At 36.7% G+C, this 17862-nt stretch overlaps 1 protein-coding gene across 4 annotated transcripts in view; it reads left to right on the top strand.

Moving 5' to 3' along the window:
- The window catches only part of ANKRD12 (ankyrin repeat domain 12), a 49235-nt gene that overhangs the window by 8520 nt on the left and 22853 nt on the right, over positions 1 to 17862 (top strand). For all 4 annotated transcript variants that reach the window (XR_004842937.1, XM_009646215.2, XM_035901630.1 and 1 more), the window contains 4 exons: positions 9274 to 9420; positions 11153 to 11353; positions 15583 to 15725; positions 17390 to 17537. Coding sequence is in view for 3 of the 4 variants with exons in the window: in XM_009646215.2 (XP_009644510.1) it covers positions 9274 to 9420; positions 11153 to 11353; positions 15583 to 15725; positions 17390 to 17537 (639 nt within the window). In the remaining variant the exon portion in view is untranslated. The remainder of the gene's footprint in view (positions 1 to 9273; positions 9421 to 11152; positions 11354 to 15582; positions 15726 to 17389; positions 17538 to 17862) is intronic.

The raw sequence follows: 17862 nt of genomic DNA, 5'->3' as shown, positions 1-17862 counted from the left end.
TTCTTAACATGGCTCTTTTCAAATCAAGATGGAGGGGTCTGGATGTATTCCAAGACTACAGTTATCTCTGAGTTTAGGTGATAGTTACCTAAGTCATAGTTCAGTAATAGTTCTCTTGGTAGCAAGACCTCTGGAAGGCCACCAGAAGGCATGCTCCCCAAATTTGTCAGAGGCTCAGTACTACAGTTCTTACACAGTGCTCATTGTACATTTGAATATTTTCATAAACAGGTAATTCCTTTAAGATGCTTAGATTTAAATGCAAGATAGAAGTATATACCTCAGTACACGTTTAATTTCTGCTCAGGACTGATTTAATGCAGAAGACTTGGCTCCTGGATATTCCATACATATTTTTGTTACTGTAAAGAGAATGAGGTATGAAATCCAAATTCGAAATAGTTACATTACAGAACAATACTCTTGGCTTTAGATCTCTCTTTTCAGTGATTTTACAGAATTCTAGAGTCTTACACTATTCATGATACCACTTGATTCTGAAAAGACCATGTATAAATTAGAAGTATGCTCCCAGCATCTGCTTTATTAAATTTATTGCTTGGTATTAGACCCTAACTGTTTTTCAAAATGGAAATAAATATAATTAGAAGTAATATTTAGCACTTATCTAATGTTTTCTGTGTTGGAAATCTTTTGTCATCTCTCCCCACTCCCATCAACTTTAAATAATTCAATGTCACAGCATCTTGTAAGGTAATGGAATTTTTTATGTTTCTCTTGCTATAGCATCTATTGTCACAGTTGCCACAAAGAAGATGGATTACTCTAGGCACTTAAACATGCACAAAAAGACTGCGCACACTACAAAATCTTTTTGTTACAAGTTGTAGTAGGGAGATGAAATAAACAGTTCAAGTAGGGGCAAGAAATAATTAATATAACAATATAAGGCACATAACTTTTTACTACTCTGTAGGAAACATCATACCTTGTTGTGCATTTCATTACTGCTGAGGTAAGTAGGTAAGAGCAATTACCCCATTTCACAGACAAGGAACTTGGTACATAACCTTTCCAGAAACTTTAGAGACAGGAGCATTACTAGGATGAAAAAATGGTTCTTATAATGCTGATTCCGTACCTAACCAATTAGATTAGACCAGTGGGAATTAACCACTTATATTGGTGCTGAGTTTGTCACTGACTAGGACTGGCATCAGTGATCATGAAATGCAGTGCTGCTTCTGACGCAAACTTGTCATTAGACATTGAAAAGATTTTCCATTGCTGGACTAAACTCTTACCACTGACAGAACTGTGTCCCTGCTAACCATGTACAGGGAATGGCAAGTGTTATTTGAGAAGGAAGACAGTAAGTTTTTGGAGATGAGAGTGTAACCAGAGACAGAGGGGAAAGAAGAGGTGATGAAAAGCTTCGTATCAGCTAGTAGTGCCAGTGTTTAAAAATAAAATAAATAAATAAACAAATCCCAGTTTTCTTCTGATATTTTGTGCAAATCTGTAGTGGTATTCTAGGGAAATGGTCAAAGGTTGTGTATACAATTAATCATTAGAAAGATTCCTAAAAAATATGTGGTACCACTCCATTCTTTCCACTGTCCATTACAGTTCCAGGATGTAGTTTATCCTTTCCTTATGGTTTTATTTTTAATAGTCTTCCAATATGAGGGTTTTTTTCAGGGTTCAGAATAGCAAAATTGTTCTTACTGCTTTGCTAAATAGTTTCTCTGTAACAGCTCATAAGACTGTTGAGTTTGATTTTTCAAATATTTTTAAAGATTCAGGGTCTTCCAAAAATGTGTCTGGGTAAACAAAAATCAAGAAATACCGTAAGAATTGGCTCTAGGATAAAAAATTTAATTTAATTAATGGCTTAATTCAATAAATGCTTTATCTGCAAGATACACGATAGGGTTGCTAGCTGATTGTAGAAACCTCATGATAATTGCATTTCATCCTGTTTAGGCAGGTAAATCAGTCAAGGCATGGGAATGCCTAATTGTTAAGAGTGTCGTGGTTTAACCTGGCTGGCAACTAAGCACCACACAGCTGCTTGCTCACATCATTAAAGCTGTCTTGGTTCTATCTCTGAGGTATTCATTCATGAACTGAGATTTTTGTCTTGTTTGCTTCATTGTTGTAAAAATTGCTCCCTGCAATTCCACCTCTTTCTCCTTTTGTGGTGGGTTTTTTTGGTTCAGGTATTGTCTAGAAACTATAAGTGGTAATGAACATGGACAGCCAAACTGAATGTTAATTCAGTTTGGAAATATTTTTCTTTTAGTTTGATTCCTACAAAACTGTACATAAAGTAAATTATACACTCAGTCAGTTTTGGCAAGACTGAAATCAAGCAGCATTTGTAGTGTCCCATAAGAGTCTAGAACAATTCTATTCATCCTGTTGATCTAAATTTAGATTTAAATCGGTGGTTTTGTGTAAGAAACTGCTGCAGTAAATTAGAATACAATAGAATAATTTAGGCTGGAAAAGACCCTTAAGATCATGGAAGTCCAACTGTAAACCTAACACTGCCAAGTCCACCATTTACCCATATCCCTAAGTGCTACATCTACACATCTTTTAAAAACCTCCAGGAATGGTGACTTCCCTGGGCAGCCTGTTCCAATGCTTGATAACCCAACTATTTGATTTGTATTAAGTATTTTCAGATTTAGCACTTTCGGTTACTTCCTTAATACTTTCATACTGATTAGGACCAAGTCCAATTGCCTAAACATAGTCATGCAGTGCCAGTTGAGACACCTGCAGTAGCTGAGAAGTCTGCACAGGGCTGAAAGATAACGTGAATTGCAGGAGACCCGTGGCCTTATGAAGAAGCCAGTGGGACAACAGCAGCACCCAAAATTGTACTGTGTACCCATCTTTAAGCAGCAGCATCCTATTCTCAGTTTCTTTTGTTGTGCAGAGGGGTGTCTGTTATACTGTCCTGGTTTGGATGGCTATCCTACTGAGGGCTCTGTTGTCACCTCCCCGTTCTCTGATCCGAGCAACCACAAAAAACTAACACGATATATACGTACCGCAGTCAAAGTTATTTATACTGCAAATTTTGCAATATAGCTTTAACCCTTGTTTAAGTTAATCTTTTGAAGGTTTCTGCACGCAAGCTTTGATTAAGACTGGTAGAATTGATGGTGGAAAGAGAAGCGTTTTTCATATCTTTTTTCAATAAGTTCTCTGATTTGAAGTCTCCCAATGCAAAAACATAATTTGATTGAAAAGCCATCACTTATTTAGACTACTTAAATAGCATTATTTAGATTTTGTTAATATATTTAATTAATCTGGTTATTTTTAAATAACCTGTGGTGTCTGTGGTATGGTTAATAGAATAAGAACAACAGGCAAGTTCTGCTTTTGCAAAGGACAAATTTGTTTGCTTTCTCCACTTTATTAGTCTGAAAAGAGAAGTTTGATTTTTTCCATAATAATTAAACATAACTGTAGTTTGGAAAAATCTTTTTATTGTGAAGATAAGCATAGACTTTTCTTTTTTTGTATATAGTTGGTTATTCAGGAAGGACAACAAGAGTTACAATTACAATGAATGTGCTAATTTTTTGATCTTTCCTTGGAAATTACACTTTCCAGATTTTCTACTATTTTTTATAGCAGCACCTCAATTTTGTTTTCTGACCTCTTCAATTTCTGTCTTTAAAGTAGTCCAAACATGGCACAGTCATATTTCTTTTAGCATTTAATTGACATCCAGAAAAGCAAGCCAACTGACCTCCTTATTTTCCATGTGTACATCATAGTAATACAATTTCTGTAGTTGCGCTTCCCATAGTTACAGAGATTAGTGGGGCTCTTAAGGGGACCGTTTGCACACTGTGTTGCTGCTTGCTGCATTTGGACTTATTGTTCAGTTACTACAAGTTTCTTTAACTGTTGTTTGGGCTAAAGGCAGGGAAGTGGAAGTGGTTTTGTGTGTGTGTGTGTGCATATGTGTGAGTTGGTTTGGTTAAATAAATATGCCATAAACTGGATTTATTAGGTATCACAATAGTACCTTGATATCTCTACAATGTACAATATACTGTGAGGTCTCTTCATCACATTCTAATCTTTCTCTTTCACTGAGGGTAGGAAGCAGCAGTCAATCATTATGTGTTTCTCTTTAAAATAACTTCAGTCAGATTACCACAGTCACACAGATCTCAGTAATTCTCTCTTTCTTAACTTTGTCGAATTGATCACCTTGACCTGTCTTCTACAGTTCTTGGTAATAAGCACATTAATATCACTCAGTCTTCTAACTTCCTTAGAAGCATTTATTTCCAGCAGTTCATATTTTAGCTTTGCATGGTCCTATTTCTTAATCCTGTTATTCCTTACAATTTGCACTATGATAGGAGTTTTCCATTAAACCAGACTATCATGAGCCCTGAAGTTTGAATCTGGTCTTTCTGCTTTATTTCTTTTATCCACCAAGGTGGTTATTTTACAAAATGGAACACTCTGTTAGCTGGGCATGATTTTTTCTGCAAAATCCACATTACATTATTTAATAATTTGTTTTCCTGAAATATTTAGAAATCACTTGACTGAGAATTTTTGATATATCCAAAAAAAACCCCCAAACCCCACAACCTAACGCCCCCCCAAAAAACCCAGATACATATGTGGTTGCGTTGGGACATAATGTGTCATGCATAAGTTCTCCTTGAAATAATTTCCAGTTATTCTCAAGTTTCTCGTGCCAGTACATTTAAGTGAATTTCAGTAAGCTCTTCTACAAATAAGTGCTCAAGTGCACTTAAATCACTGTTTCACATAACTTTGCTATTTTTAAATCTTTTTTTTACAGTGTTAGGTGAAAAGCTTACATTGCAAAGGGAAAACCTTAAAAGGAACGTTGTCCAGATAGATTCGGCTGCACATTGTGAAGGTTATTTAATAAAGATAATTGAACATGAAGCCACTTGAAGAGTTCTGATCTTTATTTTTTTAATAACAAGAAATTCCCTGATGTTCTGTTTCTAACTGCTGAAGAGCACCAAAATGACAAGAAAGTGAATGTAAAAGAAGATACTCGTATTCCATAGACATTGAAAACAAAATGCTCAAAATCTAAAAAAAAAAACCTAATTGACGTTAACCAGTCAGTTTTGTACATTAAATTCTACCGACACTTAATTTCTTAAACTGATATTATTCTTCTATTAGGGAAGTTATTACTGTTCAAATTGTATAAACAACAAGTACACAGCTATGAAAAGTTTTCTGTTACCACCAGATAAAGAATATCTAAAAAGTCAAAGTTCCTGAGCGTTAAATTGGTCTTGTCCTGCTAAGTAAAGTTTAGTGTACTGCGTGAGGATATTCCTGGAGTAGTGAAAACAAATCTTGTAATATATTTTGCAATAAGCATAATGGGGATTTTCTGTGGATTTGTGTAGCTTCTCTATCAACAGTTGCATTGTTGTTGTTTTCCTTGGATTAAAAAAAAAAAGTAGTGGTTTACTATTTTATGTATTTATTGGTGTATAAAAAATTCTCTTTTTTTTATATGCCCTACTCCCTTTTGCTTCTTTCCACCCCTTTAGTCATATCTTGTTTTATCTTATACATTCAGAACTAGGGCATGTGCATGAGATCTTGGGCAGGAAAAGCAATAGCCTCTGACAGGACGTACTCCTGTAAATGGATTATCAGGTGCACCTGCTGTAGTCCTGAGGCTTTTTTTTTTTACCTTGGTTGTTGATCATACTAATTTTGTTTATTGAACTGTTCAGATTTACTGAAAACACATACGAAGTCTCACATAAATTTTAATAAAACTGTGTCTTTTTTTGAGTGGTAAGGGCATAATTACAGTATAACTTGGTGAGAGCAGTTGTATTCTTTGGTAGTTTTAATTGGTAAGCTCTAGAAACACTTGCAAACACAGTGTTAATAACAAGTAATGGAAGAATAATTTGCCCCACCACTGAAATGCATTGGAATATGTAGGGGAGGATCTTCGTGGTGTTTGACAACACGAAACATCAGACGGGAGTAAATTGCACTCATTTACTTAGTAGGCTTTTCTAAATGATTAAAAAAACCCAAACGTAAAAACCAACAGATAAAAATACCTGGCAAAGTACACTGTATAGTAAAAAAAGTAAAAGATCATCAAAAGATCTATTTCACTTTTGATGTATTATTTTCTCAAGCTGAGTATAGCTGTAGAATTGTAAGGAATAATTCAGAATGAAAATGAATGGGTTTTTTTCAAGAAAAGAATCATAAGCAGTAAATAGCATAAGCTAAGAAACAGCACATCATGCCAGACAAACTGAAATGTCTTGTTTGGATGGAAGTACTGAATTCAATAATGAAGGGTATGCTGTACATTATACTTGGAGAGAGAACAGCATATTTTTGTGAAAAGTTGTTAGTACAATTTCTTGTAGGTTTTCTTTAAATTTTCCTATGCAGATGTTCTACCAATAAGGCAGTAGTGTTGTTTTGGATATTTGAATGAATTTTTAGATATTCAGGAGTATGAGATGCATGCAGTTCAGAAAAATCTCATCAATTACTTCTGTAAAATGGATCTTGTCTCCTTCTTAAACATGATGGATAAATTTGCAGGGATTTCTTTTTAATATGTACAGAGGTCTGTAGCTTTCCATTCTTAAAAGTCTTGCTTATAATTGTTTAGTCTACAAAATCAGATATTTCTTATTTGGTCACAGCGGAATTCAAGATGCACACTATTTACATGCCTTCCTCTGCCTCAAGAGCATTGCATTACTAGAGCCTGTGTCTGTAATCAAGCCTAGAAGACGAGATTTGGAGAAGGCTAGGGAAGGCAGAAAATGAGTTGAGAGGAAATGATTGACACAAGGAGGGCCACAGGGAGGGCTTAAGGCAGAAATGGAGAAAATAAAAAGATAAAAAAGGGTCAGTTTGGGGCTTAATAAAACAGGGAATGGTACGTGGTTAGTAACCTCAAAGGGACTTAAAGCTTCTAATTTGTAATTTTTATTAATTTTTGGCTCTCTGCAGTAGGTTAGTGATGTTTGCCTCAGTGCAGCCTTCTGCTTTAAGATTTTCTGCTTTTGCAGGTGATGATTTTTTTTTTTTTTTTAATGAAGCATTTATACAGGTGTTTAAGGTTGAGATTTAGGAAAGGAAAGTGGGAGACCAGTACAATCATAGGGGCAATAATAAAAATAAGATCCTCTCCCAGCCTTGACTGTAGCTTAATCGCATTTCCACATTTTTTTTAGCATGGCCCAAAATACTAAGCTTAACTAAAACTGGATGAACAGCGCCTCATCAGATGGTAATCAGTTACAGTAAGAATAAGATGAAATAACTTACTACACAAAGAGCTAAAAAGATCAGTGTGGCTAACCAGGCTTATTTAACTAGTAGTAACAGTCCCCAACCAAGCCTCAATCAATTCCCAGCCAAATTTGAGCATACTAGTATGGCAAAGTCTGATTAATCAGTTCAGCGTCTTTCCCCCCTGCCCCCTTTCATTATTACATATTCACCATTTTACTTTTTAGATCTCAGCTTTGTTTCATATTCTTGCTTGCTTTATGGGGGTTAGCACATCAGCCAGCCACAGAAGAGAAAGGAGGCAATAGACTTCCTTGCTGAATTCTGTCCCTGTCTTTGTGGTCAGTGGTCCAGCCTGGAGGGTGAGTTGGGTTTACTCATGACTGTAGGGTTCAGAGTCCTGTCTGGCTGCTTAAAGGCCTTTTGGGAAGGTGGTTGGTAGGGAAGCTTCCAAAAAGAGAGGGTGCAGTAGAGTGGGCAGGATCTCTGGAAAAGCTAATACTGAACCTGGGCTTTTAAGGAGACAACCGAGGGAATTATTTGCTCAGAGTTTGGAGATGTCATTTTTGTTGGTTGAATCTGTTAGAGTACTCTTCAGACCATTCTTTCTTGACACTGGCAGTTAGAAATCTTTTTTAACTCTTTCAGAAATTTTAATTCCAAGTCACCGAATATGGGACTGAGGTTCCTTAAGCCATCTTTTACATCCAGTGCGTTTATAGTCAAGTAGTAATCTTGGGGGCTCTGAAGAAAAAGATAGACATTATAGAGGTAACATGTAAGTAATATAAGCTGCTTACAAAATACAAAATGTTGAATTTGGTAAGAACTTCTTAAGACAGAGAGCAGTTGCGTGGAAAGACGAGATAATTGCAGAAAATGAATGGTCTTCACTACACATAAATGCAAACTAATATGTCTCTAGAAAATACAGTTAAAAAATAACGACCAGGTAAGGAGGGAGATCAGTGGAAAACAGTTGTACCAAAAGAAATTTGATGTTTTGAGAGTTTGTACTTGTTTGATGTTAAGATCATTAAATACTGCTCCAGTTAGAAGTGATTTAGTAAGTCACTTAATCACAAATCAGTTATTTTCTATCGTACTTCAATCTAAATGCCTGTGTTTGGTTTAGGAAACCTTTATACAGAAAAATGAAAGAAGAACTTCTGAAAAGGATGGAAGGTGCAGACCAAAGTTTCCAAATTACACAAATAAAATTCTAGTTTTGAATTTCGTTAGGTATTAAAAAGTTGTCTGATTTCAGAGCACATTTAACCAATCTGAAGACCTGTGAGAGGTTGTAGGTACTGAATAGCTTTAGAAATGATCTCTTTATTCAGATGTGTAATTTTAGCTCCTGGTTGAAAACTTGGACATGAAATATTAAACAACTACTGTAAATATTCATGAAAGGACAGAAGTTACGTATATGAAATAGCTATATGTTTTTGAAGGATATGCATTTTGGAGAAGAAATTGCTCTAAGGTGCAGTAACAGGGTAAGTTTGAGAGAAACAGGCTTTTATCCAATTACCTAACAAATACCAGTATTAAAAAGTCTATTCCTAATTTTTAATGTGGCGTCGTGAGAGAAATAGAATAGAGCAGAGTCTTGGATCTGTATTCAACGCTGAAAGTTGACTCGCTGATCTTACAGAATTTTATAAGTGCCTGACTTGATTCTCTGAAAATTAAAGTTTGACATATAGTCTTCCTGCTGTGAAACAGGTTTTTCATCTTTTAGAATTTTTTAGTAATACTCCTTACAGCTGTAAGTGCTTTAACTCAGTAGCTTATTATCCTGATATGATTAGAACAGGTAAGCAAAACTAATGCAAATGCAGCAAATTAGAGATGCAATTTCTGGTTTTCATCACCTGCCACCAGTCACCAGTTCACATACCTTAAAAGGGTGTTTTTATTTCTAGAAAAAAATGTTCTAATAGAACAGCAGTTTGAGTTTTTATATGTTAATATTTCCAGAGAAGGAAGGTCCGGAGAAAAAGAAAATGAAGAAGGATGCTGCAAATAAGAAATCAACACCAGTTAGCATTCTTTTTGGTTATCCTCTGTCAGAGCGCAAACAGATGGCACTTCTCATGCAGATGACAGCGAGAGACAACAGTCCAGGTAATCTTACAAAGTTAACAGTTTTCTTGTTTAATTCTGCTCCAGTCAGAATATTCTGAACACTGCTGTTTTTTAACAATCCTTGCTTTTTATTGAAAATTTTTTAAACTATTCATAATTCTGGTAAAACTCTATTCTGCCCTGACAAGTAATTTGATGAAAAATTCTTGACCGTCTGTATTTATGCACAAAGCTTTGCATTATGATAGCTATTAAAACCTGAAAAATCTTTTCTTCCTTTGATTATTTTTGCCTTCTTACTGTTCCATATGCACTAACTAAAAACTGAAATACTGTCTGGTTTTTATTGAGTTTAACTACTGTCTCATTGCCTTCATTTGGAGCAGGATTTTAATTTAAAAGGAAACTGGATCGTCTCCATACGATTTAGTAGGATTTAATAGAATTTTTAATTCAGAACTTCGAACTTTCCTTGATTCAGTTGTATTTAAAAAATCTTTATGTATGTATATGTTCTACCCATGTAATATTTTTACAAATTTGGCATTTAAAGGTGAATGGCTGCATTTCCTTAAGAATTTGGTGCCAGTTACCTAATCTTTTACTATCCTGCTATGTTTAAAACAAAATCTGTGTAGAGAAAGGCAAGATGATTTCACAGCAGGAGGAGGTATCTTGAAAAAGCTCCTCAGATTTTGGAATACTTTGCGAGGGGGGGGGGGGGGTGGGGGGGGAGGGGGAAGGATATTCTTTAGTCCCTCAAGCTGAGGAAGTCTACCCCTTTTATGAAGACCTTTGAGTCCCTGGCCCGTGGATATGTTCTCAGTTGCTTGAGAAATTAAACTCAAGGAATCATGAAGATGGAAACTGCCAGACTGATATGCTCTAACTCCCTGTTGCAAATTATAAAAGTTGCAGAAGAATTTGGGACTTCCAGGATCTCATCTTTCCATCAAACCGCTAGAACCATTGCCTGAAATATTGCATACTTTTATTTAAACTGTTATTGAAACAGAACCAGACTGCATTGGTTAGAGGTTTCACTTTTAACTAATAGGCACTCTTCAATAGAATAATGTTTGAAGGGAAATATTTTAGCTAGAATTCTATGTATTTATATTCATAAAGCCCTTTTCTGTCAGAAGCATATACTCTATCAAATATATTAATAACTTTAATTACAGAAGATGATATTTTAACTGACTCCCTGTAACCAAAGACTACCAGAGGAATACAACAGAGTCTGTCTTATTTCAGTTTCTTCTTTTGTGTAAATCTGGCTTTGTGGCTTCCCCTATTTTTGAGAAAATTTGGAGAAACTTTAGTAATGGTAGTTTACTGTCCAGTCCACCCAAAAACATTTGTGGTGGCACAACTGAGAAAGTGCAGGGAGTACAATGCACAACCAGTAATTCCTTAAATTGGCATCCCACTACATAAAAATACAGCGGAAGTGTGCTGGAGGAAGGGGAAGCAGGGTAGATACTGATCTGAATGGTGATGCTTTGTCTTGTTTCAGCAGAATTTATACCAGAGTATGTGAACCTTGTATTTTGGATAGAGTTCATCTGTCCTTGAAACCTACTTTAAAGACACCCTTTTGCATATTGCAATTAGGCATTGTGTTGATACAAGTGAAGCATCAAATACATCCTTTATTTAAATATAACTATGCACTGGTAATCATAGTCTTTGAATACCATTGTTGAAATGATATGAAGTAAAAATAGTGTTAAATAACTTAGTGACCATTTAAAAACTTATTTTGTAGATTCCACCGTAAATCATCCCTTACAAACAACACCAACACAAAAGAAAACTCCAAGCTCCTCTTCAAGACAAAAAGACAAAGTTAACAAGAGAAATGAACGAGGGGAAACTCCTCTACATATGGCAGCAATTCGAGGGGATGTTAAACAGGTTAAGGAGCTAATCAGTTTAGGTGCAAATGTGAATGTAAAAGATTTTGCAGGTAAGTTGATACATGTTCTCTTAACTGTATGAGTTAAATATTACTGCTGAAGTTGTCAGAGGTTTAATTTCAGTCCATGCTATATGCAAATGAAAGTTATAACAAAATTTATTGGCAATTTTCAAATCCTGCTTTTATTTCTGATGGCAGTGGTAGTACTGGGACACTGTAGTACACAGTATATTGTTAGAATGGTATAATAATACCTGGACATTTCACTTGCAGCCAGGGCCTTTGCCCACTAGGCAGATATAAAAATACGTGTGCACGCTTGCTGAACTTTGTAGAATTATACTAGGCAAAGTCAGTAACTGATAATGGGATTGTAGGCCATGTGAAGAGGTGCAAAGTGTAGTAACAGTGAAGGTGGTGGCACTGTAATGTACGTTGTCATCTTACTGCGACACCTAATACGCACCAAAGCAGATGGGTGTGGATATGGCTTGCACTTGTCATATAGCCCTGCTGGATTAACACTAGTTTTGGTATGTCAATATCTGCTGTGATTTCAGCGCTGATTGATAAACTTTAAGGTAAGTTATAACTTGTACCATATTTTTAGTATCCTTTATTTGGTATCTTTCTTTACTTTTCTTAGGATCAGTTTAGTAACTTTTCTATAAGGAAATGACTGTGCTGCCTGTCTGTCTGCAATACCTCCTAAATACTTTTTTGCAACCTGCTGCCGAACTTTTGCCTATTTTGCTTTTGATACTCTCACAGCAGTTAAGTTTCCACGTGGTTTAGTAAAAAATCTCCAGCAGAGTAAATATGAGATCTCTGAAGTAATGCTTCCACAGAAGACAGAACCTGCAGTTTTGAGTTCAGTAGTTGCCAGTTGTTGGTTGGCCAGGCACCAAATTAAATTCATTTACATACTGCAATAAGCCAAACTACTGCTGTTTTTTCCTCAACCAGTGTAAAAGGGCATAAGACTTAGGAGCTGGAGGATTGGGTAGACATTTAGGGCATAGGAGGAGGTTGGGGTAATGAGGAAGGGTGGAACAGAGTGAAAGGAAGGCTAAATCGCAAGATAAAGGGTTAGTGCAGAGGCTAATGTGGAGTTGGGGTCTAAGAGACATTTAAAAGATAGGGTTCAGTAGATGTTTCTCTCTTAAATGTAAGGAAAACTCTAAAAAATAATACAAGTGTCAAGTGCACATTATATAAACAGCATAATGAACTACTCCTAATACTCTACCTCTCAACATTAGCTTTTTTGCATCCACAGTAGAAGTGAACCATGGGAAAGTGAGGAAATAAATATAAGAAAGAGCCATGTTGCTTTTGGTTATGTTCAAAAAGACTGTGCTCCCAATGCAAAGGGTAATGCTGAAGAAACTGTGACAGAATTTGTGGGGAGCTGCTGGCATCCCAAGGGAATAAAGAGAATATTGAGAATACTCATTGGTACAATTAACTGGCAGTGTTAGCAGTCTCAAGTTTTTACTGTCATTGCATAATAGAAGCAAAGACATGAAGTTCTGAGTAAGAGTTTTGATTAGATCTACAGTGAAGCGTGCTAAAGATGCTCAGTGTATGGGTCTAAATGGTTATAAGGAAAATTATACTCTCAATGGGAATGGTGAGATGAGCTGAGGTAGCAGGTCCCAGTGAGAGAAATTAAGAACTATATGGTACAATCATTTGTCAGCTCAGACTTGACATCAAGAGAAGATATTAATGAGATGGACTAAAATGTTGATTTTAGGTAAGAAATAGATCAGTGATTTCATGGTGTACAGCGAGTAGCTGAATTTGTGTTTGAAGATGCAGCTGTTCAGGACTCGTTTGTGGCGGAAGAAGAGAACGGAAGCAGAAGTAGGACCCAGTGGGATCTTCAGAGAAGTCGAGAGGGGACATGAGAAGAACTTGTTGAAAGAGCAATTTTGGGAAAGGTGGGGGAAGTTCAGGGGAAGACAGACCCATAGAAATCACAGGGAGAATAGAAACACTTCAACAAGAGATGTTGTGGTGGGTTAACCTTGGCCGGCTGCCAGGCACCCACCCAGCTGCTCTCTCACTCCCTCTCCTCAGCAGGGCAGGGGGAGAAAATAAGATGGAAAAAAAACCCTCATGGGCTGAGTAAAAGACTGTTTAATAAGAAAAGCAAAAGCTGCACGTGCAAGCAAAGGAGAAAGAGGAATTCATTCACTACTTCCCATTGGCAGGCAAATGTCCAGCCAATTCCTGGGCAGCAGGGCCTAAGCAGGTGTAACAGTTGCTTGGGAAGACAAACACTGTAACTACAAACATCTCCCTTTCCTTCTCCGTTCCCTGAGTTTTTATTGCTGACCATGACATCGTATAGTATGGAATATCCTTTTGGTCAGCTTGGGCCAGCTGTCCCAGCTGTGTCCCCTCCTAACCTCTTGTGCAGGGGGAGGGAGAAAGACAGCCTTGACATTGTACAAGCACTGTTCAGGAGTAGCCAAAACACTGGTGTGTTATGAACACTGTTTTAACCCCAAAGGCAACGAAGAACTCTATATGGGCTGCTATGAAGGAGGTTAACTTCATAACTTCATTCCAGCCTGACCCGGTACAGATATTTAACTAATCTTAAAGGCCAGTGAAAGGATGAGGAGAATGGTTGAAAGTTGATTCTGAGAATTGACAGGGAGCAAGTTGTTAGAGACTTTATTCAGGACTCTCGAGGAGGTGTTTGGGATCAAGTGAGAGACTTTTCCATTGGTAATCCAAAGTGAGAAGCAGAGGTGGATGAGCTTCAAAATCCAGTGCAGAGGAAAAAGTCAAGAAGAGGGGGAGGATTTGAGCAGTGAGTCATGGGTGGAGCAAAGTAAGAATTTAGGATGCAGTGAAGTTTAGAGAATTAGAGCGTTTTAGCTAAGGCTTTGGCAGAACTAATGGAGCAGAAAATGAATTAGTAATGGAGGAAGTAACTCTGCTCATGGGATATTGGCCAGAATGATACTGCGTTTGAGAACAAGAGTAAAGGAAACAGATGTTGAGGGCAAGCCAGGACTGGAGTTGGCAGGCTGGACATTGTGATAGGACAGAGAGGCAAAGCAGTGAAACATGGAGAAGAATGAATTACAGAGAGAATTAATAAGAAGCAAGAAGACAGGGATCAGAGGGCTGAGAGCAGAAGAGTGTTATCAGTGTGGGTGAGTGGGAAAAAGGCAAATGGAAGGAAGGAGGTGGTAGCTAGGCAGCGCTGGAAGTGAGTGACTGAAGTGATGATTGGAAGGGAAATTTAGTATACGATGATCAGGAAGAAGTGTTTTGCCACAGACTAAGGTAGAAGCTTTTTTTTTAGCTTTTTAAAAAAATTTATTTAAATGAGTGACATGTAAGATGTTGGTTGAGAGATGAAGATGAGAAATTACCTTAATGGGGGATTAGATAAGTCAGGGTTTTCTTCTTGTCCCTCCTCTTCATGGATGTGCTGATTAGATGCAGAATTCAAGTGAATAAACTCTTCCAGACTTGCACTGGTTATGTTGAAAACAAAAGTTGAACGCCTTCCCAGAACTGGGCTTTGAGAAGGCATCAACAGCAGGCTGGAAGTTCAGGGCAGCTATGAAATGGAAGGCATCAAGTTGGGGAGAGAAATTGAGGTAAGGAATATACCATGTGTGGGTTGATCATCATCTTTAGTTGAGGCTCTGCTACGAAAAATGAGCGCTGAACTCCAGATTATCATTTGGAAATCAAAATTACTAAAAATTACTAATATTCTAAGAAATATCAGGAATAAGTTCTCTGCCAGTATTTATTAATAGCTTGCTATCTAGAGTAATAGCTGCTGAATGTTATTAGTGATTCCTGTTACATATTCAGTGGCTCTAAAGGAGCAGTGCTTATGCTATTTTGCCATACTTATTCTTTCCAATAGTGTGGTTTTCAAACTATTTCCATATAGACTAATGTTATTTGTGTATAACTAGCACTGTGTTCAAATGCTCACTAGTCACAGAATTTCTAACATGTTTAGCCTGGGGATTTTGTGCCAGATTTTGTCTTTTAGTATTTGATTGGTGATTTCTGTGTTCAATTTATCACGGTAAAATTTGGAATTTGGTGGCAGGAGTTTTAAAGTAGATAAAGCATGTGTTGTTCATCAGACGGATGGCATTACCTTCCGGCCAACTACTGTGTGTGAGCGTATGTTGAAATGTATCAAAGCACAGATCTGTAGCACAGGAGAAAAAACCAAACTTAAATCTTTAACCTTTCAAACTTATACTTTCCGCTCTTCACTATAGGTTGGACACCACTGCATGAAGCTTGTAATGTTGGTTACTACGATGTTGCTAAAGTCCTGATAGCAGCGGGAGCAGATGTGAACACACAGGGCTTGGATGATGATACACCACTTCATGATTCTGCTAGTAGTGGGCACAGAAATGTGAGTTTGCTGGGAGAGTGAGAGGGGAATAAATGAATGGTTTGAAATGCTCAGTCTTTAGAACAAATCCTAACTATCCTGATTACTCTCATATGGTTTTATAATTTTGCTTCTGCTCTTCTGGGGACATCTTAAAGTTGTTTTGGTTTTCTTTATTTCATCTTGCTTTTCATCCTACTTCCATGGCCAGATATTTTCTACCAGTATCTGCTTTCTCAAATATTTCAAAGTTTCACTTTTACTTTTTAAATAAATATTTTGATGACTTTTTGTTTTAAGGGAGACTGCTACTGTATAGAAGTCTTGAAAGAAAAATGTCTTGAAACAGTGTACTGTGGGTTTGGGGAAATATTTTTTATTTCTGTGCATACAGGAAAGTAAAATACGCTTTTTATATAGAGAGAGAGTATTTATATATAGATAGATATTTAAAGTTAGATACTTTTTTTTTTTATATTTGTTCATGGACTTTGAAATAGAGCATTGATGTGTATATATATATATCCCTTATTTAAAAAAAAAAAATTACCAATAATGACTTAGCAGAGAAGATAAATGGAGCACTGTAGGTATTTTACATTAATTTCTGAATTTGTTCTTGTTTTCTGCAAACTAGATGCAGAAATTACTCCGATCTCCCTTTTATGTCTCTCATTTCATTACTGTGTGTATGATCTGCTGTATAAAGCAAAATATAGAAAATAACCTTAAATCAAATATACCTTACAAACAAGGCTTTCAGTTTGAAGGATATTCTGGAAAGGCCAGAGAAGATAATTATGATAATCTGATTGTGAAATTTTTATTAACTACTTAGTAACTGTTTCTTATGGGTATCTAAACAAAAGCAGGTCTTTAGATCAAACTTGCATAAAATTGTAGTAGGGATTTGGAGGACAGGAGCTCTTGCTTGCCTGGTCTGAGTATAGATGAGACCATCTTGCTGACATTATGTATCACAAAAATTCTGAAGTTTCATGTTGCCATATCACTGTCTGCTGAATTTCCCCACTCTTAGCAAGTAGGACCAAAAAAAAGTAACTGATACTGGATACTGTGCTGAAAAAGGAGTGGCCTATGTATCATGGTGACTTTAGTATTTTTTTTTTTCCCTTGATGCTGGAGAAGTGGATGATTTTGCTGTATTGTGTTCAGCTGGGGACAGGGGTAGTTTGTTCCTCCAATAAGACACTTAGATCTCTGACAGGGCTTTTCTGGAATGCTGTGGAAACCGGTAGTACTGCTACTTGAAAAACACTTACTGTTTCTTACAGTTAAGTGCTATAAAATTTGGAGCAAGGAGGTGAATTGAGTGCAGAGGAATAGAGAGCTTGGCGGGTGAGGAACCACATGAATTGTGTGAGGAAATGCTAGAACAGCAAGAACGAAAGGCCACCATTGCTTTTCTTTATGATGATGCTATGTCTGTGTAACAGAGGACAACTTTTGTTAGTCTTCCACGTTACCTCTTTTAACAAGCAGGTTATGGACACCTAGACTTAGTATTCCAGTTGCTGCAGTCTTGCTTTGCAGTCTCAGTTTCCCAGGTGGGAGTTTAGGATTGCATATCACATTATCCACATTTTGTGTGCAATGGAAGATTTTTATGCTGGTCAAGTAACATGTTGTGCAAAACCTAAAAGTTCATTTATTTAATGGTGCAGATTGTGAAGCTGTTGCTTCGACATGGTGGAAATCCATTTCAAGCCAATAAGCATGGGGAAAGACCTGTTGATGTTGCTGAAACTGAAGAGTTGGAAATGCTATTAAAAAGGGAGGTGCCCATCTCTGATGATGAGGACAGTTGCTCAGGTAAAAGTAGTCATTTAATTGCATATTTCAAGTGCATCAATTCACCTGAAGTTAGGTGGTTTTAATCTTTTGCATAGTGTTACCTATTAAGAGTTGCTGCAGGTAGCAATTGCTATTGCTAATGTTGTTTTCCACTTTTATTTTTAGAGGTAGTTTTCAAATCTTTCAGTTTAATTATCTGAAATGTTTATTCTGACTTTTTTTCCTTCTCTCTCTCTCTTTAATAAGCCCTTCCCACTCTCCAAATCAACCCTACCTCAGAATGGTGGTTTTACCGGAGAAAGATACAGAGAAAAATACCATATTTATTATAATACAAAGTGAT

The sequence above is a fragment of the Egretta garzetta genome, unplaced genomic scaffold (assembly GCF_000687185.1).
Source record: "Egretta garzetta isolate BGI_Z169 unplaced genomic scaffold, ASM68718v1 scaffold259, whole genome shotgun sequence".
In the NCBI taxonomy this organism is placed as follows: Eukaryota; Metazoa; Chordata; class Aves; order Pelecaniformes; family Ardeidae; genus Egretta; species Egretta garzetta.
The sequence above is the reverse complement of the archived record's forward strand: the minus strand, read 5'-3'. Positions and strand labels throughout refer to the sequence as shown.